This window comes from Fomitopsis serialis (genome assembly GCF_022376445.1).
Source record: "Fomitopsis serialis strain Sig1Antser10 chromosome Unknown B0H18scaffold_507, whole genome shotgun sequence".
In the NCBI taxonomy this organism is placed as follows: Eukaryota; Fungi; Basidiomycota; class Agaricomycetes; order Polyporales; family Fomitopsidaceae; genus Fomitopsis; species Fomitopsis serialis.
Window position 1 is genome coordinate 1 of NW_025955467.1, and position 26,039 is coordinate 26,039.

The following is a 26,039-nucleotide window of genomic DNA, read 5'->3' on the forward strand; positions in this document are numbered from 1 at the left end:
TCCAATTCAATCCTAATCTGATCAGTTCATAAAACCACTTCTGAGCAAACCTGCTAATCAGACAAGATTAACCAGAATAAAGTATGTGCTAATCCACAAAAAGTCGGACTAGGGGGGCATTGTATGGCAGAGTGTTGTGAAATGCCCAAGTCCAGTAGTCTGAGAATGTAATATGGGTCATTCAGTTTTGTAGTGTAGAAAGGCCCAGTGGTGCAGTTAGTGCATAGTGTGGGTGTACCCATGGGTGTCTGAGGGCATACCCATACCCATACCCACATGTGTTGCATACCCATGCCATGGGTGTGGGTTTTGCATGGGTATCATGGGTACCTTTGGGTATGGGTACTATCATGGGTAGATCTATGTGCAGTTCATGGTACTCAAAATTTTGCATGATATGGGGTGTGTTGTCAGTATCATACTGGCCAGGTGAGTTTCACTGACTGGCTTAGTCAGGGTTGCTCGTATGGCAGAAGATGCTGGTATGGAGTATCTGGTATTGCTGACTTTGATTGCAGATCCTTCCGCAAGGCTCTTGGTGACACTCAACTTGTAGTTGACGTGGAATTCCTCGCCAAGAAGTAGTGGCACTCACATGCCAGGCACAACGTAGCACTCAGCGACCATCTTGAGGATATGGCCTTGCTCAGTTTCTACGTACACTTGGGTCTGCACGTACCCTGTGATACGAAACCCTCCGGTGAGCTGGAAGAGGTTCATTTGGAGCAATTTGAGATACTCCTGCAAAACCAGCGAGATATCCACTCCTGAATCGGCTCGGCAAGTCACCAAGGGATGGGATAGACTCCCGAACCATAGCTGGAATGACAAGGCTGCTACCCCCACCATAGAATGACCCGCTGGTGGATCACGCACGTGTGGAATCATTACTACTTTCGGCTTGGGGGGAGACCAGCCAGCATTGCCTACAGGAGTGAATGCTTCTCTCACTGTAGAATCTGCAGGGGTGAACATTTCACCCGCTGCAGACTTAGTGCCTGCAAAGGCCTCACGGCCGTATAAGTGATGGGTGGAACCATCCACGGCGAGCACTTCCGCCAGCATATCTTCTAGCTTAGCTTCGGGGACACCATCAGGGCGAGCATCCTCAAGAATGGAAGGATGGTCGTGCAGTAGAGAGTCAGAATAGGAGGCGGACGGTTTGGGTTCATCTTTGATAGTAACAGCATACGTACAGCAATGTTGGCTGATGGTACCCTTGAGATACTCGCCCTCAGAACGACGGATGTCCGCCCACAAAGTGTTAGAAAGTCTCACATTGTTAAAGTTACTACAGATGTAGGTGACAAAAGCTTGATTGTTTTCTTTGTTTTCTTCAGTGTTGCAGTCATGTTCTGCACTGATGAATGAGGTGTTTCATCCTATGTTGTACTTGTTCCAGTGGGGACAGTCCCAATCCCAATGAAAAGGGCTGCCGCAGACTCTACAATCGCCGGGCGGCGCGCGCTTGCTTTTGACCAAATCATTCCTAGGGAATCGAGGACCAGCTCGAGGAGGTTTTGGTCCAGTGCTGTGGGGTCTGTTCGATGATGACTTCTGGTTCTGCACAGTTGCTGCATGAGCCTCCGTAGCAGTGTTCTCAGCCTGACCCGTAGGAGTGAATCCTTCACTAGCTACGATTCCCGCTGGAGGGGAAGTCAAAGCACCATTGTTGTCTACATTGAATTCAAAACCACCTCTGAAGCTGTCGACAGCGAAAGCGCAACACGTTCAAACGAACGACCTGGTCTCCTTCTTAGCCGCAGGAAGCTTCAATACTTGTTTGTACTGGGACAAGTTAGCAGGAGCCATGGAGGCGAACACGATGAGCTTGTCCTTCTTGTCCGATACCTTGGCTAAGAGGGCAGGGATAGTGCTAATGGTGTCGAGTGACAGGACGGTGGACCAGGTCGGCGGCACATTCTGCATGACCACGGCGATCTCATTGACTTGTGTCTCTCGCGCGCTGGTGAGGTGCCGATGGTAGAGTATTCGTCTGTTAATGAAGTCGAGAGGCTGCTCCTTCTCGTAGCCTGCTTGCCGGAAGTGTTGTCAGTCGTACTGGGTGCGCAGAGTGACTGGGAACTTGAAAGTGAAGAATTGCAGTTTGATTCCCTCGTACAGGTTTCACCAGCTGGCTGAGTACAGCTTTTGCATCTCGTAGCCCAGTACCAACCACCAACTTTCAGCTTGGCCCGTGAACCTGTCCGGAGTGACTGAACCCAGGTCTCACACGATGTGTATATTCTTCATGGCAAGGTTGTTCATTTTATGCAGGTAAGTGAGGATAGTCTTAAGGTCCCCATCCCACTGAGGAACAGAGTTGCGCAAGATCTTCTGGTCAAGACGGACCCCTTGTTTGCGAGGCACGGGAGAGTGATGGATAATGATTGCTGTTTGGCTGTTAGGCAAGTGTCCATAGGCGTAGCTTCCCGGTGGAGGTGGGTCTCCACCTGGTGGTCCTCCACCCGCAGGCTGGACATGGCGGACGAGGAGAGTCTCCATTTCCTTCTCCACCACCACCTCCACCTCCACTCCGCCGCCTCCGCCCCCACCTCCTCCGCTGTTACCACTGCCGCTGCTGGGGCCACCACCGTTTCCTCGAGGTGGGCCGTATGGGGGTCCCCTTCCGTAGTTGCCGGGAGGATCCTCTGGGTACTTCAGAGGGTCTGTTTGGCTTGGGAATTGCATCGAGGGAGGGACTTTCCCTCCACTCGCCGCGTATCTGGTAGGAGGAGCGCTGTGGAACGAGGCTCAGTTCAGGGGTAGCATCGAGGGAGGGACGGTCCCTCCACTCGTTGCATTACCAGTAGGAGGAACGTTGTAGTGGTAGATGTAATCACCATTGGCCCCTTTGGCCGCGTTAGATGGGGCTTGGGAGGCTGAAAGGGTGGTTTGAGGCATGTGCAGAGGTAGGTCGTGTTGCGCCCCTTGAGAGCCTGGGTACAGAGATTCCATACGCCAGACTGGTTGGGGATGCATGGAGGACAATGGTTGACCTTGTGGGAAGACCGTGTCCCGGACAGTTTGAGCGGCTCCGAAGTCGGGAAGGGCATTTGAGTCGACTCGGTTCCAAGGACCAGAGGACTGCCGTTCGTTGATAGGAGGCGCAGTTGGGCACGACTGAGAGTACTGAGGCTGAGACTTTGGCGGTGGGTCTTGGAACTGTACGTGGCGAGCAGGTTCATCTTGAGCGGGCGGCAAGCCAAAGCCGGGATTGCCGAAGCTCGAACGATTCGTGTAGCGAGGGCGGGAGTCAACATTGGACAGAGGGAAAGGTGTGAGGACGGGAGCTTCGGTGCGCATAGTGGGCTCATCAGTGGTATACAAGATGCCTTGAGTGAGTTCTTGCTCAAATACCTCAAGGGGTGCCATCGATTAGACAGATGGATTGAGTCCATCCTGCAAGATAGATGCATTGTGCACTATTGGATCCACCAGGAGGGAGTTCGGTAGGATCTTGAAGTGTTGCTCGAACACGATGTGAGGTAGAGGTGGTGTCTCCTCGTCGTTCTGAGCGGCCTGAATCCGACGAAGTACAACTTCTTGGTATTCTGGGGTTAGGTTGGGGAATACGTCGGGCTTCTTCAGCCACTTGTCGAGCATTTCACGCTTGGTCTTGGACATAGTAAGCTCCATGCTGAAATCTGAAGCAGTCAACTTGACTGAGGTAGGGTACGAGTGTCCACAATGCAGAGCTTGTCGTTGATGGATCAAGGTAAGTGCTTTTGCCTTGCGGTATTGAAGGGTTCGGTGTGCATCGGAGACCATTCCTCTTGAAGAGGACCTATGCAGCACACTCATCAAGACGTCAGCATGGTCAGACTTCCATCGACGAGTCACACTCTCCAATCGAAGCATAGCGTTCACCAGGACTTCAAGCCCTTCTACGACGTACTCAGTGCAATGTTGATGCTTAACCAGTAGGCTGTAGCAGAACTCCTTGTCTTCTACAATTTTGGAGTTGTGGATGTCATCCGTCTCAAGTTCTTCGTTCACTACGTAGTTGCTTTCGTAGAATAGAAAGCCGTAGCGGTCGAGAGTGTCTGGAGCACTAAGGCTCCGGTAGATGTGTTGGGCTTCCTCGGGGCGATGGAGATGGGCAAAGAATAGACCAGCATTGTCAAGCAGATCCCGAAGATGGACGGGGTCGACAGCCTCTTTGGCGGCTTGACGCATATCTGAAGAGGAAGGCGGGCTCGGCGAGCTTTGTTTGTTCTTAGAGGAGGGTCGCCAGGGCGTGGACGTAGCTTGAGGCTCGACTCCTCTAAGGATGGACAGAGAGGGCTTGTCGGGCACGGGCATGTGGATCTTCGATGCTCCGGGTGTCGCAAGATTGGTAGGCTCAGAGGGACCAGTTTGTTGAGGTGTACGCGGTTCAGGCTGAGCCGTGCTAGAGCTGCTATCTTCACGGGATGGGGTGGCAGGCGCGTCAAGCGAGGAGTTCCTCACCTTGTCATGGCTCCCGGAGCCCACGAAGAAGTTACTGAATGGTCCTAGTTGAGCTGAGGACCAAGCGGCTTCAGTTGCATTCAACGGAGAGCGAAGTACTTCACTTGTCCGGTTGAAGGACGAAGGTCCGGGTATGGGTGCTGTGCGGTCATTAGAGGTCACCTTCTTTGTTCGTCTCGAGTCCGGAGCTTCAGAGGGAGCAGCGGGACTGGGGGCAGAGATGAACATGAAGGGAGTGGTCGATCCAGAAGGGATGATAGAGGTTGGAGAGGTAGGGCGTGCGGGGTAGCCTAGGAACGATGTACTGGCCGGGAGTGACGGAGTTGACATGGTGAGGAGAGGTGAAACGGTTCGCTAGGTAGTGGACCGCTCCCGTGAATGTCCACCAATGTTAGGGCTCGGTGGTTCGAGTCCTGTACACAGGGGGCGGTGTTACAAGTCGCCATCTAACGTACTTTTCATTTTGTTTCACTTTGTATCTTTAACCACCTTGCGTGCACAAGGACCGGTTATGTACTGTACCGCACCCGGACTATCACGTGATAGCTGACTCTAGCTGACTCGTTTCTTCGTCATGATTACCATTCCCTTCGTCAGCGATGATATATCCTGACTCATGCTTACTATACGCTCTGACTCAGACTCCTTCACTTGTATATATACCTGTACAGTAGAGGTCGGACTCTTCAGTTCGACCTGGTTAGCAATTGATGCTAGCTTCCTCATACCGCTACCGCTTCGGAACTCGACTAGGACGAAGGGACTCGCGTCCTTCCTAGGTCTAAGATAAAGAACTCTTCCTCGAAGTTAGTAGCCTTGCAAGCTTGTGGGCTTATAGTGTTCCACTCGCCTAGCTTCGCGTAACAGGCGGGCTACCCGGCGAGACTAACAATGGTGGTCGCTTGGCGACCGGGGCAGATGAGTGGGTGAGTCTTGAGGTCGTTAAGGGGGCGTAGAACCCATAGAGGTCGTACGAGGACTGTTGAGTCCTCGCTAAGGTCGTCCACACGGCTGTTGAGCTTGCGCTGGCAGTTGGCGATGAGCTGGACTGTAAGGGAGTCGGCGACAGGCCTATCCCAGGCGCAGCAACAAGCTAATGCCTTCGAGACGAGAGCACAACGAGCACTCTCGTTGATGGCCAATCCCGCAGTTGTACAGCATGAAGATCTCGTGCGCAGACGATGTGGTTGGGAGTAAAAGGCTGCTTTCCATTCTGGTAAAGCACGTGTCTTCGCGAGACATGCACCTAAGTGTACAAATTGGGAAACAAGTAAGTAAGTACAGTGATGGACATAAATGAATACAGTGTTCTCGCAAGTATCTAGGCCCGGGCAACGAATGCCTGCGGGTTGCGGTTATTGTACGTAGCGCAGAATAGATTGATGTACGTGGTCTTAATCCTATCCACCGTGTCCGTAACAGCTCCGGTGAGTATGGGGGGCATTTGTGGCTCCTGCATTCACTCATGTTGCCAGCAGACAAGGCGGATACCTCGGCTGACCTGGAGCTTGCGTGCAGCAAGGCAGGCAAGCCTGGCGTTCAGTCTGACTCGCATTCTGGTAAGTCAACATGTATTCTGGGCTGGCATTGTACACTAACACAGTTTTCCTTGATAGACTCCGAGTTGGACACTGCCGAGCCGGTGAATGAGTCGAAGGAGGCCAAGAGGGTGTGCCTGATTGACACTGCACTCGCAGCCATCAATGCATCGGGCCTCAAGCCCAACGGAAAGCCGGTCATGTCTATTCGCAGCACCACCAAGGTGTACTTGCTGGGAGAGGGCCATGACTGGCAGTACGATCCCTTCGGTACTGTAGCACGTTTTTACAAGTTAGGCAACCTTGACATAGAGACCTATTGTCATATGTCTGTTCCCTGCACTGCACAGTTGCAAGCCACCACTTGCAGTCAGGATACCTTCATCAGTGCAATTCTGTCCTGTCTCTTTGCCATCATTGAACCAGATATGACCATTTGTTGATATTATCCTTGCTGTGAAGTGGAATCCACCAAAGTAAATCACCCCACACAGTCGGTAAGAGGTGTTACCTAAGGCAGTGTTAATGTCCACCTTTTTCTCTAGCCTAGTGCAATCTGCCCTGTATACATTAAATGCAATAAAATTGGGTGCTGTTGTAAGAACTTCTTCATGGATCATAGTTGCATTACAAAAGTGGCATCTAGTTACAAGTTTGTGCTTCTGGGTGGCTTTGACCCAATGGGAAGTTGTCTGTGTTGTCACATGGCGCCCCGCGCAATCCTGGAATCCCACAATGCAGCATCCAATGTCCATAGCTTGGTTGAAGAAGTGGTCACATGTTGGGAGACATGGCATGAGGAGCATCGGTCTGTCTCATTGCAGTAGTCCATATCATGAGAAAGCATCTGCTTGCACAGAGCATACAGATCAGACCCTGCAGGAGCTACCATGGGGAATGAGTTTGGATCATCATTGTGCAGCATCTCATGCATTCTGTCCCGGACACTGTTGAGGTTGGTTTTGTTTTGGTGGACCTGCTGCAACATGTCTGTGAAAGCTGAGAGATATTTGTTTTGATGAGCTATATGCTGCTGCCAGTACATGTTCTGTTCTTGGTAAACACAATGCAAAATGCCCAGCAGACTGTCAAATGCACAGCTATATGTCTCTTCATTCCAGTCAAAACAGAGTGGCATATTGCTATTATTTGCCAGTGGTCGTGCTCTCTTTGCTGGCCTGTCATTACTATCTTTATGTGTACCTTGTCCCAGGGCCTCTTGCGCATGTTACCACCAGTGTCTGTACTCACAGTTGCAAGCTGTACAGCACCTTTGGCAGGAATATACTTGGCTGCCTGCAAATCCTGTTGGGAGATCTGTTGTGTATCTTCACTTGCTGCTTGCTCAGCAAGCTCATCTGTGCTTCCTTGTTTTGCATTCTTCTTCTTTGGATGCTCTACTACATCAGGAAAAATCTGGATGTCTTTCTGTTCTTGTATAAGTACCAGATCCAAATAAGCCACAAAAGGTGCCTGAGACAAGTCCAAATCTTAAACAGTCTTATTGAGACGTGAAAGGCACATTTAGTCTTTGTCACTTCCACAAGACCCTTGTGCCACCTCTAATTGAGCTCCTCTCGTACTCTAAATTAAGACACAATGTTGGCAAAGAACGTTCCTCCTTTATTTACTTTGGTGCTTATTTGTGCTCTGCTGTGCACTGCGTTCACTCAGAATATTTGCGTACAAAATGATAGATAATGTGGGTATTCCATGGTAGTACTGTTACAACAAAGACAACAACATTCAATGGCAGTAGCATTACAACAAAGCAATCATATCAGCAATGACCACGAGAACCACGAGAACATAGCGAAAAGCAAGAAGGAACTACAAGCACAACGTACACCTCGTAAACCGTACAACAACTCGAGCTCGCCACTCGAGTGCCTTCGTTACGTCGTTCCAGGGTAGATGAGGTGATGGTACTACGAATTAATGTTTGTTCCCCTGTGCAGAACATTACCAATAACCACACGTTACTAGTACCAGTAAATACACTTACCTTGGATGACGACTAGTAGTGGAGCTGTTCAGGCGTTCGCCGCTGCAAAGACTTTTATCAAAACATAAACCTGCTCCAGCAATCGAAGCTTACCGTCGCCTTCACCCTCGTTGACGAGCTCCTGCCCTTCGTCATGCTGCTCGATGATCTCATGCGTATGCGTAACCCCTTCGCCCTCAGGCTCGTCGCGATCCTCCTTGTCCAGCTCGTCGACTTCTTGATCAGCGCCACGCTTCGGCGACTTCGCACTAGAGGTTTTGGCCGACGATTTGGCCGACGATGAAGTTGGCTTGCCGGATCCTGAAGGTGGTTTGACTGGTGCACCAGACCTCCTCGGACTCGACGACGTGCTTGCCACCTGCGCCATGCTCGCGGGTTTCAACGCCTGACTCGTGCTGATGGACGTCGCCCTCTTCCTCTCTTGGACAGGAGACCCCTTGCCGACTTTCGAACGCAGGCGATCTATCTTGAGGAAGCTACCGTTCCCATTGTCGGATTCTTCTTCGTCCACCGTGTTCGCTTTCATGCGACCTCTGCCGACGTCATTGTGAGGTGAGCGAGCAATTGTGTACAACCTGTCTACACCACTTACGAGATTTGTGCCCAAATGATGGCCTTCGTCTCTCGATAGTGCTCAGGCGCCTCAGCCTTGAGCGTCGCCAGGATGGCCATCAGGCCATCCCACCTACTACTAGTTAGCAGTGTGCCATCCTCGAATCAATAGATCACTTACTTAGCCGCGAACTGCTTGTTCGCGAAGAAGTTAGCCTGTCCACGAATGACGACCTCCGTCAGTGCAGACTCAATCTGTTGCAGGTATTAAGAAAGCTGTACGATCACAGAAACTATACTCACAGCATTGCACACCACAGCTATCAGATTGTCCGGCACCTTGCGAAAATCGTCCATCGCTGCATGTATGTTGGCGTCGGCGCGCGCACCCAAAGCCCACTGTTGGTAGATGAGCTCTGCAATTGCCTCGTGGCGGAAAGGCTCGTCCTGGTTGAATGTAGTCGCCTTGCTCGTGTTAGATTTTTGAATGCATATTAGCAATTAGCTATCTCACTCACCTTCAAGTCTAAACGCTTTCGCTGGTCGAAGACGATGTCGATGTCACTGAAGACGAAGTTCGGGATATGGCGTGAACCCCCCTCGACAACGTCCGTTGCGTGCGTTCGGAGCAGCCATGCGGCTACTGCGCTTCTTTGCTCGGCAGACAGGCCTTGCAGGCCATACATCTGGTCAACGGCAACCTTGGCTTTTCTCTTGAGCTCATTGCGGAACTGGGATGCACTCGCCCAGACCTGAAACTGATCAGTGTACCAACCACCCAGCACGAACAATTTACTTACCACGGTGTAGACGTTCTGCTGCAGCTCAAGACGCTCTTGCTCAGCCTTCTCCTCCTCCTCGCGCTCTTTCTCAGTCTTCTCTCTCTCAGGCTTCTCGTCCTTGCTCTTTGACTTCGGACTGATCAACTGGAACGCCCTCTTCAGCGCCTTAATGCGTTTGCCATCCTTGTCGCGCATATCGCGCGCATCCTCCACGCTGTAACGAATCAGAGCGTCTCGCTTCAGTAGGCGTCCGCTGACCACTGATGATTCCGACGTCCATGCGGTCTTGAGCGAGATTCGCAGGCGCAGGCAGTTCTGCGCTGCGGTGACGAGGGCTCTGACGTCGATGGGAAGGTCGGTCACCTTGGCTCGCTCCCTGCGCCCTCGACCTTTGGAGCGCTTCTGCTTACTCTTGCCCATTTGCTCAGGCAAGACCTGTATGTTGAGCTACGAATTGAAACCCAGTAGTTCGCGACTCACCACTACACCGTCGTCATCATCTTCCTCCTCGAGCTCGTCGTCATCTTCCTCATCTTCATCGCTGCCTTTGCCTCCTTTCGGCTCGTACTCCTCGTCCTCGTCACTATCATGGTCGTCACTCTTGTGGGCGTCGCTGTCGTCGCTGCTACTCGCACTAGTATGTCTCCCAGTCTTCTTCTCCTTGCCCTTGTTGTTCGCCTTCACTGCTGAACTGAGGGCTGAAGACTGAACAAGCATTAGCACGTAGCAAGGCCATTTTAACTCAGAATACCTTCGCTGGCACCGGCACGTCAATGTACACTTTGCGCCTCATCACCGACGGCGATGGTGGGTCGCCCGACGATATCGTCTTCTTGGAAGATGGAGACGCAGCCAGCTTCTTCGGCTTCGTAGCGATCTGTTGATCCTGGTAGCCAGAGTCGTCCCTTGAATCATCACTGAGGTGCACAGCCTTGCTTTTACCCTTTGTAGATGCCGTCGCACCTGTAGTATCATTTGCTTCAATTGCAATTAAATGAACGTGAGGCTGCTCGACGTACCGAGCGACTTCGCAACAATTGCCTCGTCCTTGTCCAGGTAGGCTGATTTCCTCGCTGTCTGTTGAGCTCCCCTGTAAGCTGGCTTCGGCTTGGCTAAGGTGCGGAGAGTTTAATGATCTTTATCGCTACAAAAATGAGAAGACGTACGTCGAGCCCGAACTTCCTTCTCCTCGTGCCCTCCGATATGCCCATCCCGTGGTTCTCCTGACTTTCCTTGTGCTCGTCACTGCGAACCTCCTCATCAACCGCCGCGTCTTCGTCTTCGTCTGCGCTGTCCTTCATCTCCGCCTCTGCACCTGAGCTATTCGCCTGATCAGAGTCTCCGCTGGCTTTCTTCTTCTTCTTGCGCTTGGGCTGCTCTTCTTCCGAAGAACCTTCCTCGTCCCTGATCATGGTGGCCACTCTCTTGCGGACGCCTACGATCGTGGACTGCTCGTGAGTCTAGGCTATTGTTGCATACCTACTCTGTACTCACCCTTCACATGCGACTCCTTGTCAGCTTTCTTCGCATCCTTGGCTTTCTTGAGAAGTTTCGCTAGGGCCTGAGCGTCGGACGCGGATAGACCACTGGTATCGACATCCGGAACGTCGCTGTCAGGCGACGCCTTGTTGGCAGTTTGCTTAGCTTTCGCGCGCCCCTTCTGACCGGCGCCTCGTGCAGCTTGCGGTGTTTGGCTAGAGGCTGAGGCTTGCTTTCGAGCACCGGAACGAGTGCGGGACGCCATCACGAGAACTGCGAGACTACTGACAGTGGTAGCAAGATGAGGGCGGACAGTGCCCGGCGGGAGCTTTCGCTGATTCCGAAGGCCGCCGCGCTCGCGGAGTTCGCGTTTTATCGATCAACTTGAAGAGTCTTAACTTACACGCCAGCTCTACAGTGTATGAACTTTGTTGTACCGTTCTTCTGCAGTAGAACGAATGTCATTATTCATACACTAATTAAATGAATCATTGTGAGCCCAGCCATTACGATCATTGTAGCACCATTTCGAAATTTCCTTGTCTGTATGTAAGACGATAGACGCACGGCGTCCCTCATAATGCAAGTTGAAGTGAGTAATACGACACGAAGGGAAAACACAAAGTCACCGCAGGTCAGAGGGATGACAATGCCTGGTTCATCCAGACATAGCTCTCCTCCAACAAAATCTCCCACCGCCAGCACTAGACACATGTCGTAGTCTTTGTTGTCTCGGTGAGCTTGTGTGACAACGTTCAAATTGATCACAAGACCCAGGAAGGGAGCCGAGAGCGCATGGTGTTGCCTGGTAATATCTCCACGAACTCCTCTAGTCTGGTGTAGAAGTTTGGGAACATCGTAGCTAGCTAATCCAATGTAGTCAGCTTAAGCGGTGTATCATAAAACGAATTAGATCACCTTGTTGTCGAGCCACTCGAAGACGTCACCGAGCACGTTTCGCAGTGAGCGATAGATGTCTTGTGCGCAGCCATATCCTTGGACATGTAAGGCAACATTTGACCGTAGTTTATTTTGAGACCGTTGGGTCGTGTTAGCATTGCTGGAGGCACATTGCTAGGGGCCGTGTTGCCCTACATGAATTGTAATGGCGGTACATGACAATTGCAGGAATACATACCTGTGTGCAGTGGCGGTTATACCACGAGAAGTGCAGCACTTCAAACGTTTGATCACCACCAGACGATGCAGTCTGCATCGTCTTCAACGGATCGAAGGGAAAGCAGGAGGTGAGGCGATCCGCCAGGCACTCGCGCATGTGGGTCGGCATCGAAGTACAGATGCCGACGATAGTATCTGCGTTAGTATCTTGAATAATAAGAACGTCCCTCCAAAGAACTTAGAACGAAGCCGATGAACATAGATTAGGGAAACACTCACTCGCACATGAGTTGCGATATCTTCACATATTGATCATTGTTCAATCGACAGCCGTCGGAATACATTGTGTGCAGCTAGATCGATGAGGTACGTCAGCTTACATCTGCATCCGTAAATTCATAAGACCTTAACCTGTAGCTCAAGTGCTTGACAGCTTGTTGGAACTGTCGCTCTGGCAGCCAAGACGCGTCTCTTCTCGGTCCAGAGGGTGTTTTCTTGCCGGTCTCTTGATGCAGAGAAACGTTGGTTTCGCTCATGCCGGATGTCGTATGACGTTGTGATCACTGCAAAACAATGGGCCGCGGAAATTGGCAGATTACTAGACGTAGGATCCGTTTCGCAGGTGTCTAGTTCGCGAAGTGGCGAGAGTGGCGAGAGTGGCGAGAGTGGCGAGAGTGGCGTCAAGGGCGATAACTCTCTTGGATCGCAGACCTGACAAGCTTCTTGAGAGACAGGAGCACTGGGTTCACTTGGACACCGGGATTCAGGAGGGATCTCCACGGTACACGAGGACCAGCAAATGGTGTCACGAGAAAGGAGGGCGAAGGAGCTAAATACTTGACTGCTCAGCGCACATTGTTTGACAGGCACCAACCCTACGTACTTGGATGAGACAACTTTGAAGAACGTGTCAGAGCTGTCAAGATCTCCGCAAAGCGATTGTGTTGAGAGTCCTTGCGATGCAACGTTGTCCAGACCAAACAAGTCCAATAGGCGTAACGGACAATTGGCCCTCAGCAGAGACACCACAGGTATGAGCGTATCTCGAACAGCTCGTCCTGCCGGTGTATCTGTTTCATATGTTAAGTACTGCTATGTCCAGGAAAACAAAACACGTGCTCACTCGGATTCGGTCTTCGCATAATGTTGGCAATCTCTTCACTGATCGTACCTTCGGCTTCAGCTAGTCGAACACGAAGCCCCTTGAAGGCAATCACGAGGAGAGCATAGACAGTTCCTGCGGAATATGTGAGACGTTGTATACATTCAGGGCGAGCGTTCTTACCTCCTTCAGCTATCTTCGCAAACCTTGTACCCAAGGTATACCACGATTGCAGTGCGCGTTTGGAGGGTGCATTCTCTAGGTGCGATATGTGGTCCCTCCAAATCTTTGCAACATTGACAGCGCTCGGCTTAGAAATACTAGACGTTCCTTGTCAGAAAGCAATTAGTCGACAGTAATATATATATCTCACCGTATGAATTTATACACTAGTTGTATAAGCAGTATCATGCAGCTGAAGTCGTGTGCTGCCCCTTTGCGTTCGAGAGCAGCGCAGCGTTGCACTAAACCGACCAGAGTTCCAGACGTTGGAAGACATCGTTCCGAGGCGGACATAGCACCCTCGACATTACCTAGCGAGACGACTGAGTGAGAAGTCGCCAACACCTGATCCCTGTTAAGACAGGTGGTGAGGTTGGCTATGAAGTTTGTAGTTGCCGGTCTAGCTCCTTGGAGTCGTGGTTCAGCCCTGGTCTCCCACTCTGACCTTGGCTCAGCACAGATGAAATCTATGCCGCCTCTGGGGCACGGTGGTAGCATATACGCCGCTACCGACCTATCATTGGACACGGTTCCACGTCCTCGCCGGTCCGGACGAGGGTAAGGTGTGTGCTTGGAGGCACGTCGCTGCTCACGGCGTCTCGGTCCCAAGCTCTCTAAGAAAGCAGCATATCAGACAAGAGCATCGTAGTCTAATCACAACACACCTATGGGATTATCTGACATGGCTTCATGATCTTGATCACCAGTTGAAGACAAGGAGACGTGCACCTCTGAAGAGAATATGAGCATGTCAAGAAATTGAGATAGGCCACTCACCCTCAGTGACGTCGACATCTGCGACTATTTGCCTTTCTGCCGCGACTATTTGCCTTTCTGTCGCAGTATGTGCAACACTTTCTGCAAGTGCAGATGCTGCATTGTCTTCATTCGGACGGTCTTCCGATCTTGGAGACCCGAGTTGATCGTACACACCTCGTAAACGATCGCGTAAGGCCAACAGAGTAACACTAAGTCTCGGAGCTCCGACAAGGAGTTCCAGAACTTCTTCGGCCTCGGTCTCAGTGAGCTGCATCTTGCGTTGCAATGAAGGAGTTGAGATTGAGTCAGTGGGACGTACTAACGAGGATCCTGGCAAGGTCGAGGGCAAATAGCCACAAGCAATGCATTCATCTTCTGGTGCAGCTACGCGCCTTGGAGTCCAATAACCCATTGACAATGTGACATAGTGTGTATTCCGATAGTGCGTAATGTTACAAGCGTACAACAGACATCACAGTACTACATGACGAGCCGACTGACGAGCGATATAACAGGATGTGCGGTACGGCGAGCGACGAGCGATAAGCGATACGGCGAGCGAGTTTGGAGAGAAGTACGGACAGCTATACCACAGCAAGACTACCAGGGACAATGTGAAGGTGGAGGATGAGGTGCCTAGGTGACGTTGTACGGAGCGTAGAGTGAATTGCCCGAACGTACGACACACGACGCGCGATGTCCAAGTCCGCACAGATAGTACACCTCAACCTTCTTCGACGGAAAGAACACTCACTCAGACTCCGGTTCGTTTGAGACATCACGATGACGCTTCAACTCGCGCTCGCGCTCTTCGTGCAGTTCCTCCCACTGCTCCAGCTTTCGCTTCAAGTACTGGTCGTGCGCATCGCTCTCGTCCAGCAAGTCCACGCTCTCGTCTATCTCGGCAGCAGGCGGATCCGGCGAGTACCCGCAGCATTCCCTCTTGAAGGTCTCGAAACGCTGCTTCGCCGTAGACACCGCACCGGCTTCAATGAACTTGATGAACTCGTCCACCGGCACTTCGCCCACGTTCGCTTTCTGTGCTCCCGGATTTCTGAACGGAGCCCTGCGCATGAAATCGTTCCACGCTACGGCGACGCCCTCCTGCTTGTACACGTCGACGCCGGCATCCTTCTGGGCCTTGTCGTAGGCCTGCCAAGCATTACCTCCCTTCTCCCAGAGGCGAGACTGGTACATCGAGAAGACCGTCTGCCAGAGGCTCGTGAACTCCTTGAGTTGTTGTTCTTCAGCGCCTTCGTACTTCTTTTGTAACTTCTAGAAAATTGGTATGCTGTGAGTTCAGAGTCAACCAGAGTTCGCGCTGCTCAACTCACAATCCCAAAGCCCTCCTCCACCCATCGCGACAACGTCCATTGAGCCTGGTAGCCCCGCTTCAACGCCGCTCGGTGCTGGTTGGCGAACGATATCAGCACCAGGTACGCCTCGAGCTCCCCGCAGAACGTGTGCTCGCCGATGGTAACTTTGCCAGTCAGCCTCTCCTTCGGATCGCCAGGGTCGTGCATGCACAGCGTGTCGTCCTCAATCGGCGACCAGCGATCCCGCAACGCTTTCTTTTGTGGAGGCGTAGGCTTGTTCGAGGGGAATGGAGAGTGGTACTTCGGATGCTCGATGATCTTGATCGTCATCATGAACACGGGCAAGTCCTTAGGGTCTTGGTTCAACGTCCTGGGACCACTGTACTGGCCGAACTATAGACATGTTTAGAGACATTCGAACTGCAGCTAAACCGCTACGTACCCGATACAGAACATGCTCCCAAGGCTCGTAGAAACCCTTCTCAAATATTCCGACTACGTGTTCACCGTACTTGCTCCGCAGAATGTTGTTCTTGCAGCGCAAAAGGTCCGGGAAGCTCAGAATTACAGCGCCGTCAGGGACTAACAGCGCAGGCCCGATCTGCCTTCGCACATGGCTGGAAGGGTCGTTAGGAGCAGGAAGAGGGCCGACGAACTCCCTCTTCGTCTCGGCAGATAGGACGCCCTGCAACCCAGGCACTTTCAGGACGTAAGATTCGCCGTAGCGCGTAGTAACGATAGAGGCCATGAAGTTGGACACCTTCTCGTGAAGGAGGGTAGGGGTAGACATGATGAGAACACGGCGATCGCAGTCGTATTGGAAGCTATGGCGAGGGAGAATCGGTTAAGCCCAAACATGTACTACCTGCGCCAGGGACTCACGAGAAGAGGCGGTAGAGGTCGTCGTCCCGGTGGAGCACGTCTTCAACAAGCTGATCCCAGTCGCTCGGTTCCAGCTCGATAGTCTGCCGCGTAATCAGACATGCAAGGCATGCGCTAATGTAATAGCCACTCACTCTCTGAACGTCCAGAATGTACGGCCAGTCCGGGTCCAGGAGTAGATCGGAGAAGACCTTTTGAAGTACAGTCTCTGGGTGTTCGTTGTCGGTATCGTACGCGTCGCTTTGGTCTGTATTGGTGGCGTTGGCGGTGTCCGCGTTGGAGGAGCTCGAACGTGCTTCTGAGTCCGAGTACTCTGTGCAAGAGTCGGGAACGCAGGCGATATGTAAACCAGACAGTTACTCACCGTGTAGTAGTTGCCCGTTATCTGATTCTATATCGTCAACCGCTACGACAATCCCTTCTAAGCTATCGTCGCGGCCCAGAGGTGTGAGGTTGTGGCTATCCCTGTAGTCCAAGTCGATCGACTTGGCTCCGTCAGTAAGTCCAGGAGTATTGTAGAAAGACGGTCGGTAGGGCTGCGACACCCGAGCGGGATGACGGAGAGAAGCCATGGTGTGGGCCGAAGGGAGACACAGCGATAGAACTCTTCTTGAAGGGTGACTAGGACCTGAGCAGCGGATCCGGAGGCTCCTTAACCTTCCCACCGCAATCCGGCGGCCTGTCACTGTCAACGGTCCCTGGCGGCACGTGGCAACAGTGCATGGAGCTGCATTCTCCCACGCCACTGCGCTAGCGCAAAGGTACGCGAAGCGCGAGTACCGTAGATCGCGAACCTACAGACCGCGAGTCGTAGAGGTAGGTATTAGGACTCACTTTTTGCCAATAGTATAGCAGTTGTCGATCAACGATCGACGATCGACGGTGCGCGAACGGCTGGTTACGGTTGGTTTGACGGAGAGCGACAACCCAGGTGAGACTGACCGGAGAACACAACCTAGTAAGTTCGTGCACAGAGACAGAGACAGGAAAGGTAGGAGATGGGAGGAGAGAACGAGAATAACCGCCGCAGTGTGGGAACGCACGCTTTCCCGCGGATATGCCTGTCAAGACTGTTATGTAACGGAAGGCCAATTGAGTAAGGAACCTCTGGGGCGAATAGGCGTACCCGAGAGGCGCGCACACGTCTTGAGAGGCCTTTTTTGCCTTCTCCGCTAGGCCTACGATCTGGTGAGCCAGTCCGTCCTCTGACTTTTCGACTGCTGTGCTAATTTGGAGGTAGGCTATGGGAAAAAGACGGCGCTCACTGGAAGATGTGCTCTCAACAACGTGCGCGGCGTGCAATGAAGGCTTCGACACTATGCAAGGTCTCTCGGCGCACCAGACCATGAGCAAGAGATGCGCCTGGTACAAGAAGGGAAAATTAAGAGAAATATTCGACTTTGACGATTTCGATTCTTCCAGTGATGATGAACGCCTTGAGGTTGTGGGACGGTGAGTGCTGTGAATCCTTAACAGTGACATTCGATATTCAAATTTATGTAGAGACGGTGACGGTGTCGACGACGACGACGACGACGACAGGGGCGAAGGCGGAAGCGGATTATTCGCTGGGCAGCAGGATTACTCTGGTAACCCTCATAGCACCCCCATCAATTCATCCGTGTCTTCAGATGAAGACCCAGAGGATCAATCAGACATAGGATCCACATTCGACTTCATTGAGGTCTCGGCACCAAGACAGCAAGGCGCCTCTAGCGTTGCCGGACCGTCTTCGAGGGCCTCCAGGCGAAACACCCTCGCTTTGGACGACAATGAGGACAGAAGAGTGGAAGATATCGATATGAACGCGGCAACGGTGATCCGAACGAATGAAGACATACGGAGGAGCTGGCTGGATCAGAGGGAGAGGGAGAGGGAGAGGGAGGCGCAACCACCAGGTGAGTACGCTATACAGTACATCCAGTCCTGTTACTGAGAGACTCCAGACAAAGACCAAGAACAGACCGAAGATGAGGCAGAAACCGCAAACCCTTGGGTGCCGTTCCAGTCCGAGATGGACTGGAGGTTCGCGTCTTGGGCGGTTCAGGAGGGCCTCAGTCAATCCTCTGTAGACAGAGTCTTGGAAATACCTGGGGTAGGTCGTCGTCTTTTGCTTGCACTGTCTTGACATATAGTACTCACAAATACTTATGTGGCTACGGTTTCTTAGTTTCAGGAAAGGCTGGGTCTATCCTATCACAATTCACGTGTGCTGCTTCAACGAGTAGACTCACTTCCGGAGAGGGCCGAGTGGAAAGAGAGGTGGCTGAGCTTCAAGGATCGACCTGACGAGAGGCACTTGGTACAGTTCCGCGACATAATCGAGGCGATACGGACCTTATTGGGCAATCCTGCCCATGCCGATCAGATAGTCTATCGACCACGTCGTATATTCAGCGACTCATCCCGAACTAGTCGCATCTACCACGAGATGTGGACTGGACGGTGGTGGCATGCCGTGCAGGTGAGTTTTCTTTTTACTGTACTTTAGTGAGTGAGCCAATATTTACCTTGACCTCAGAGCCTCTTGCCTGATGGCTCTGCCGTCGCGCCGGTCATCATCGCGACGGATAAGACGCAACTCACACAGTTTTCTGGTGGAAAATCGGCCTACCCTGTCTACATGACACTCGGCAACCTGCCTCGCGCTCTGAGACGCAAACCGTCCGAACACGCGTGTATCCTCATTGGGTACCTCTCCGTGGACAAAGTCGATTCGAACGGGATCACCAAGCGCAAGCAACGCGCGCTCGCTCAGCAGCTATTTCATACGTCCGTCCGCGTCATTTTGGAACCACTTGTCGAAGCCGGAAAAACTGGGATCGAGGTGACAGGAGGAGACGGTGCAGTGCGCAGGGTGCACCCGATTCTAGCCGCATACGTCGCTGATTATCCGGAACAATGTTTGGTGACGTGCTCGAAGTACGGGACGTGTCCCAGATGTCAACTCCCAGAGGACAACCTCGAGTCGCCCACTCCCGGAACAGCGCGAACGTCCCTATGGACCCTCGATGTACTGCGACGCGCAACCGAGAAAGCGGCGGCAAGAAGGATTCGGCTGCGTATGCGAAGGCGTGTAATGAACTGAACGTCTGTGGATATATAGTACGTCCCTTCTGGCGCGACCTGCCTTACACCGATATCCACGCGTGTATCACACCGGATGTCCTACACCAGTTATATCAAGGGGTATTCAAGCATATAGTACAGTGGTGCTCCGAACTAGTCGACGAGCAGGAGCTCGACCGTCGTATCCGTTGCCTGCCACCTGCGTTCGGAACGCGCCATTTCAAGAACGGTATCTCTGCTCTAGCTCAGGTCTCCGGCACCGAGCGCAAGTACATGGCGCGTATTCTACTTGGATGCTTGGTCGGCAAGATCCCCAAGAACGCTGTACTTGCTTTTCGTGCCATCCTCGACTTCATCTACTTGGCACAGTACTCGACGCATGACGATGCAACCCTAGGATACATGGAGGATGCGCTCAAGGCTTTCCACAAAAACAAGGAGGTTCTCGTAAATTGCGGTGTACGAGAACATCTCAATATTCCTAAATTCCACTCACTTCTACATTATGTCGACTCAATTCGCATGCTAGGAACGACGGATAACTACAATACCGAGGCGTTCGAACGCCTCCATATCGACTACGCGAGAACGGCTGGCGTGCATCTAATCACCGGAACGCACGCCCGCAAATGGTCAAGTGGCTTGCACGCCAGGAGAAAATGGTCGTTTTCAGCTCGACAATGCGGAGACGATTGCAGAGGGATGTCGATGAAGATGATGATGAAGAAGACTATTCCGATACCGACCCAGCCGTCGCACCCCCAGGCAAGACTAGCATCAAACTACCGAAGCATCCTACAGTTCGAATGCAGTCACTAGACCGTATTGAAGACAGACACAAGGCACCGGGCTTCGCGAACACCCTAGCACGATATATCTATATGCTCAAGAACAACCGTCGTCTCACTCCCACCGAGCTCCATACCGCCGTCTCTCGCATGCCCTTCGATCGCGTTGACGTGTTCCATGGCATCAAGTTTGCGCCGGAATCGTTGACTGACGACAAGAACGAGACTGACGCCGTCAAGGCGCGTCCTCCAATCGGAGAACAACCAGGTCGTTTCGACACTGTTGTCGTGTTGCAAGATGGGGACGCTGAAGCCACAGGATTGCAAGGTAATATCTCTGAACGTTGCTGCTCTACATAATTCTGATGCTGATATGCACGCTCACTGATAGGCACTAGAATCGGACGCGTCAAAGTCATTTTCAGGCTTCCTGAGCGCATCAAGGACCCTCGCACTCGCCTTCCCCTGATGGCTCCTGAAGCATGGGCAGAACAAGGACCACTTGCATACATAGAGTGGTACGCAAAGCTCCCACATTCCGCCGACCCCACCCACATGATGTACTCGGTTAACAAATGTCCTCTTCGCTCGGACGGTAATCCAGTCGCCGATATTATCCCCCTCCATACTATACGTCAATCTTGTCAGTTGATACCAGATTCCCGGGTTCAGTAGGTGATGCGGAAGAGAGATTACCTGTGCAATGGAATACTCATACTATACTAGATGAAGCCTCCAAGTTTTTACTCAATAATTGGGCCAGTTCTTACGCATACCAGACACTATGGTAGCTAATGATACTTACGGTACTTGGTACTTACGGGACTTGCCAATCAGTAGACGGCGTTCTAATGAGATCTCGCTAGTACTTGTAAGCATGTCAGCTATTAGACATGTTACAATTGACTGTCCTCGCCTTCGCGCCCGCTCACGCGCACCTTCTCCACGCGCACCTTCTCCACGCGCATCCACGCGCACCTTCTCGCCCGCCTGTCCGCTCTCGCCCGCCTGTCCGCTCTCGCCCGCCTGTCCGCTCTCGCCCGCCTGTCCGCTCTCGCCCGCCTGTCCGCTCTCGCCCGCCTGTCCGCTCTCGCCCGCCTGTCCGCTCGCCTTCACCCTTCGCGCCTACTCACGCGCACGTTCTCGCCCGACAAGCCCTAGCGCAACAAACGCAGGCAACTAAGGCAAACACAGCAGGACAAGGGGTCGGAGTGGTGAACAAAAGGAAGGCAGACGGACGAAAGCAAAGGTGAGTATTCTTCTGCGTACCTACGGACAATTCTTGGTACTAGTCACCACGGTCCAGGAGGTGGTGCCTTGCCCGCGTCCGCTCAAATGCCCGCGCGTTCGTCAGTGCACTCTGCTTGCACGCCCTCTCGCCCACATGCCCTCTCGCCCACACGCCCTCTCGCCCGCCCGCTTGCCCGCCCTCTCACGCCCACCTGCTTATCCTATCGCACCTGCTTGTTTGTCCTCTCGCGCCCGCCTGCTTGCCCTCTCGTGCCCACATTCGCGCCATCTCGTGCCCGATCTCTCATGCTCACGCCCGACTTCTCGCGCCGCTCGCCATCTCGCTGTCCCTCTCGCCAGCCGTCTCGCTCGCTCGCCATCGACGCTGCATGCACTACATACCGCCTGAACGGAAACGCGCGGTTGAGTTCGGCATGCGCTGGGCACGGTGGTGTGTCGCTCCTCGCGAGCGTCGAGCCCGCTGAGCAAGCGCGTCAGCTTTTTCGTGTCCGCCAGTGGTCTCGCGAGCAGCCTTTTCACGATCCACGTGAAGGTGACACGATATGCGAGAAATTGGACCTCATCATGCGAGTGGGTTACTAACGGCCGACCGACCTTGTAGCTCCAGAGTCGAACCACCATGCAGGGTGTACTTCCGGGAGGGCTTGCTCGACAACATCTGGCCGGGCGGCTTCTACCTCGAGAACATCGACAGTAAGCTGTCGTCTTGCTGTCCCGCCTGTAGCCCCCCTAGCTCACCGTCTCGCTTGCGCACCATCCCAGGATCTGCGCATCCTCTCGCATGTGCACTCTTGCGCGCGTTCTTGTCTCCTCGGCCAGCTACGCCACCACCCTGTGGACCCGCGAACCGGCCCCGCACGGAGCCGTGCACAAACAAAACAAACCGTACCGGTGGGTCAGTAACCGGGGCAGGTACGGTTCCGGGTCAAGCTCGGGGCACCGGCGGGTAGGCACGTACTCCGCCCTACGGTCTCGGCCGCCTGTGCGCTCTCCTTCGCGCCCGCGCACCTTCTCCACACGCACCTTCTCGCTCCGCACCTTCTCGCTCCGCACCTTCTCGCTCCGCACCTTCTCGCTCCGCTCTCGCCGCCTGTCCCGCCTGTTCGCTCTCGATTGCCTGCCAAATCTCGCACTCGCCCAACCAAAGCATAGCTGTACTGCTACGGTTTGAAAACCTGTGCAGAAAGTCACGGCACTCCCGGACCAGTGTCCCAACCTGCGTGATTGGCAGGGCCCCAATTCAACGGCACTCCACGCAGTCGGGCGTCGAGCACGCCACCGCGTCGAGCGTCCCGAGCGTCGAGCGCACCCCCGAGCGTCGAGCGCACCCCCGAGCGAGGGCCCCAATTCAACGGCACTCCACGCAGTCGGGCGTCGAGCACGCCACCGCGTCGAGCGTCCCGAGCGTCGAGCGCACCCCCGAGCGTCGAGCGCACCCCGAGCGAGGGCCCCAATTCAACGGCACTCCACGCAGTCGGGCGTCGAGCACGCCACCGCGTCGAGCGTCCCGAACGTCGAGCGCACCCCCGAGCGTCGGGGGTGCGGAGCGCACCCCCTGGTCGCCCGCGTCGAGTTGTCTTCATGGGCAGTACTGCAGAATGTAAACGACTGTTAACAACTTCCATGTACAATAATGCATATTGTCCCACATGTATTCTACAAGTTTATAATGGATCCATTTGGATGTGATTCGAACAAGTGCAGCATGTCCTGCCTAACTAAAATGAAAATCGTAACAATGAAACTAAAACATCTGACATGCTGACAAAAGTCACCAAAGGTCTGATGTGGCACTTACTAGACATCATTTTTGGGGTCACAAGTCACATTTGAACTGTAGTGATGGCATGTGCAGCTTTTCAGGCTTCAGAGGGCTTTATTGACATGATCTAAGGTACAAGTAACGATACTTACAGGTCTTCAGCGATGTGAGCAAGATCTTGCATAGTCATTTTTGGCTTACACTGCTTTTGGTGCATGATAAGGGCCATAAGACTTTTGGAACACCTTGTTTCTCAAAAGGCACTTTAAGCCACTTAGGTTTTTCCTGATGTATATCCTACTCAGCTTCCTTGTATGGAGCCTCAATGTCAAAGGGCTGCTTCTCAGACCATCTCAGTGCAGTGTGCATGGTCTTGGGCATGTGTTTAGCACCCTTTGTGTTCCTGTAAGCATGGATGAGGGCTACACGGGTGACCCCTTGTACTGTTGGAGACAATGTTCCTTCATATCTCAATTTTGTGATCTCATCTAGCAGCTCCAGCTCTCTGAATTCCTGTCTGAGCCAGCCAGTGACACCGCCCATGAATTTAGAGTTGTCAAAGCCCTGGACAATAATGGTCCCCTGATAGCTTGAACCCCTGGACAGACATGTGTACACAGATTGGTGATTTTTGCAGTTCTGGAGGTCCACCACATTGTATGGCCTGGTACGGCCTTGGGAATTGAAATCAGTCATGGCAAAGTTGGGTATGAGAGCCACTTGAGTTCTGTGGATAGTCAGTGTGCGGTCATTGGGCATCAAGCAGGGAATCTTTAGTGTCTGAGCAGCAATTGGGACTACATTCTCAGGTAAACCATCAAGTTTGACAGGAGTGGGAGCAGCAGTAAGCTTCACAAATACCACATCCAGCATTCTCTTGTCTCCTGTGAGTGGCTTGGATTCCCATCCTACAACTACTGCCTCTGCTCCATTGGTGACATTGCACTCCGTGGCTTCATTGGCTTTAATCATGACAGGAAGTCCTACACAGAGGGATATTATCCCTGGGTGATTATTGGAATTTTTATTTGGCAATGCCCAGAGTTGATTTTGCAGATGAGGATGGATCTTGTCCACCTTGCGCCTGACATCCGCATTTTCCTTCATTTTGCGTGTTTTTTTACTCTCCTCAGGACTCCCATAATGGTCTAGAGAGTAAAAGGATTCCAGAGTCTGGCCTGTGTCCTTTGCAAACCTCACGACACCAAGCTCATTGATTCGGTCTCTGTGGGAATTGTATGACAGTATGATAGACACATTCCGGAAGTTGGGATCACTAAGCTTTGGTTTGCCTTTGCCCCGGCCAGCTATACGGCCTCGCAGAAAATTCACATCTGCCATTGTGCAAGCTTTGTAGCGTAAGTTGTCCAGCAGTTTTCTGAATTTTGCATCTTCAGCACTCTGAGACTTCTGTCTCATATTTTGTCGGAGAATCACAACTGTAGTAACTTGATGCCAAATTGCCTTCCCAAGGGACGCCTCCTGTTGTCTCCAACTTGACGTAGAGTGTCTGACACTGTTGACCTTTGCTGAGAACAGAGAGTACCCCGTTCCTGGTGGCTCAAGCTGTGCAAAATCACCAGCAAAGATCATATTTTTGCCACCAAATGGCTCACCAGTGTTGCTATATATGCGGCATAGACGTGCAGAAATATCATAGAAATGGTTGCAGTCAACCATGGAAATCTCATCCAGAAATATGTAGTCCACATCCTTCAGTCTGTCACGGACATTCCGCAGAGTCCCATTATTAGCATCACCATATTTGGAGAATCCCAGCATGCAGTGGTATGTAGATCCAGAGATGAGGGATGCTGCAGAGCCAGTGGGAGCCATGCATGCAAAGCGATAGCCTTCATTGCGATCTTGGAAGAACCTGATCAAAGCCTTGATGACCTGAGATTTCCCAGTTCCAGCCATTCCTCCAAGATACATCTTCAGCTTCTCTGCAGGAGGCTGAGTTGCATGGTTAGCAATTACACGAAAAGCCCTTTCTTGCTCCTCATTCAATGTGAAGCTTTTCACTATGCCATCAATAAGTGACTGGAGCTTATCATCTGCTGCTCTGAATTTGACAGACATATAGTTGTAGTCTACCGCCTTCACATTATCCACATAGTCTGCAGGTTTGTCATTGCCATTGTTGTGGCTACCAGGTTCATCTCTGGGCTTGCTTGCTGCCTGCTCCTCTCGCTGATGGAGAATATCTTCCCGCTTCTGGCTGAGAACACTTTTCCACTCTGGTCCTGTCATGGTGCTCACGGGCTGGAACCGGTCCATTGGTAGAGTGATGCTTGTCTTTGGAGTCATCAAGCCAGCCACTAGCATGAGCAATGTTCTCTGCCTGTTGCATCTGTGCAATACGGTCAGGGACTTCTCCCGAGAACATCCCATTCTGGATCATAGTCAATTGCCCCATCATCACCTGTTACACTGCTCTGCACAACATCAATGTAATCATCATTGTCAACTTCTTCTTCTTCCTCAAAGCCCAGGCCTCCATGTTCTCCTTTGTCCTGTCTGTGCTTGGAAAAGTCATCTCGACTATCATTGCACTCATACTTTATGTGGAAGAACTTCATGACCTCTTGCTGCGTTCTGTGAATTCGTGGCTAGCAAATGCATCATCCCATGTCTGAGAAGTATCCTTGAGGTCTGAGCCTTTATGCCAAGGCTTGAAGAGCATGAGCATGGTCATGCAATATTCCTCTCTATTACCTTTGTCTTGACGTGGCAATGTGCCTCCAACAAAGTTGGGCACCCGAGCACAATGATCTGGTAGCATGACAGCCATGTGTGTTTCATACTGAGGATGAGTGGGCTGGAAGCGTGTGGGCTCATGGTAATTTGTGATAGCATCCATTTGCTCATCCTCTCTAGCCTTCTGTGCTGTCTCCTTTGTGAGCAACAATGGGTCATCATCATCAGACTCTTCCTTCCATTTATCCTGCCACACCTCTG

The 26,039-nt window shown here is 52.4% G+C and overlaps 7 protein-coding genes across 7 annotated transcripts; 1 reads left to right on the forward strand and 6 right to left on the reverse strand.

The window, feature by feature from the left end:
* Positions 1-890: 890 nt before the first annotated feature.
* Positions 891-4,782, reverse strand: B0H18DRAFT_963594 (uncharacterized protein; the record flags this gene model as incomplete). Its single annotated transcript, XM_048043173.1, has 8 exons — positions 891-926; positions 952-1,172; positions 1,197-1,291; positions 1,394-1,705; positions 1,742-1,966; positions 2,234-2,753; positions 2,808-3,360; positions 3,427-4,782. The coding sequence occupies 8 exons, from the start codon at positions 4,780-4,782 to the stop codon at positions 891-893; spliced, it is 3,318 nt and encodes a 1,105-aa protein (XP_047884479.1).
* A 1,507-nt stretch (positions 4,783-6,289) lies between these two features.
* B0H18DRAFT_859713 (uncharacterized protein) lies at positions 6,290-6,490 on the reverse strand (the record flags this gene model as incomplete). The annotated part of the gene is made up of 1 exon (XM_048039694.1): positions 6,290-6,490. A coding segment is annotated over one exon (201 nt), but the record flags the coding sequence as incomplete, so codon positions are not given.
* Positions 6,491-8,023: 1,533 nt separating this feature from the next.
* B0H18DRAFT_1130475 (uncharacterized protein) lies at positions 8,024-11,073 on the reverse strand (the record flags this gene model as incomplete). Its single annotated transcript, XM_048035478.1, has 12 exons — positions 8,024-8,037; positions 8,089-8,528; positions 8,588-8,680; positions 8,729-8,802; positions 8,851-9,012; positions 9,066-9,299; positions 9,348-9,764; positions 9,810-10,034; positions 10,081-10,292; positions 10,349-10,436; positions 10,496-10,764; positions 10,824-11,073. The coding sequence occupies 12 exons, from the start codon at positions 11,071-11,073 to the stop codon at positions 8,024-8,026; spliced, it is 2,478 nt and encodes an 825-aa protein (XP_047884481.1).
* A 1,745-nt stretch (positions 11,074-12,818) lies between these two features.
* B0H18DRAFT_865736 (uncharacterized protein) lies at positions 12,819-13,186 on the reverse strand (the record flags this gene model as incomplete). The annotated part of the gene is made up of 2 exons (XM_048039758.1): positions 12,819-12,997; positions 13,051-13,186. Coding segments are annotated over 2 exons (315 nt in total), but the record flags the coding sequence as incomplete, so codon positions are not given.
* A 1,574-nt stretch (positions 13,187-14,760) lies between these two features.
* On the reverse strand, positions 14,761-16,780 carry B0H18DRAFT_1130476 (uncharacterized protein; the record flags this gene model as incomplete). Its single annotated transcript, XM_048035479.1, has 6 exons — positions 14,761-15,285; positions 15,345-15,719; positions 15,769-16,150; positions 16,209-16,291; positions 16,343-16,521; positions 16,573-16,780. The coding sequence occupies 6 exons, from the start codon at positions 16,778-16,780 to the stop codon at positions 14,761-14,763; spliced, it is 1,752 nt and encodes a 583-aa protein (XP_047884483.1).
* A 671-nt stretch (positions 16,781-17,451) lies between these two features.
* Positions 17,452-18,699, forward strand: B0H18DRAFT_896238 (uncharacterized protein; the record flags this gene model as incomplete). The annotated part of the gene is made up of 4 exons (XM_048041415.1): positions 17,452-17,660; positions 17,811-18,106; positions 18,155-18,303; positions 18,379-18,699. 4 exons carry the CDS (start codon positions 17,452-17,454, stop codon positions 18,697-18,699), a joined length of 975 nt encoding a protein of 324 aa, XP_047884484.1.
* Positions 18,700-20,961: 2,262 nt separating this feature from the next.
* B0H18DRAFT_963598 (uncharacterized protein) lies at positions 20,962-23,121 on the reverse strand (the record flags this gene model as incomplete). The annotated part of the gene is made up of 9 exons (XM_048043174.1): positions 20,962-21,018; positions 21,044-21,190; positions 21,698-21,827; positions 21,911-22,034; positions 22,055-22,148; positions 22,340-22,491; positions 22,521-22,907; positions 22,946-23,026; positions 23,115-23,121. 9 exons carry the CDS (start codon positions 23,119-23,121, stop codon positions 20,962-20,964), a joined length of 1,179 nt encoding a protein of 392 aa, XP_047884485.1.
* Positions 23,122-26,039: the final 2,918 nt, after the last annotated feature.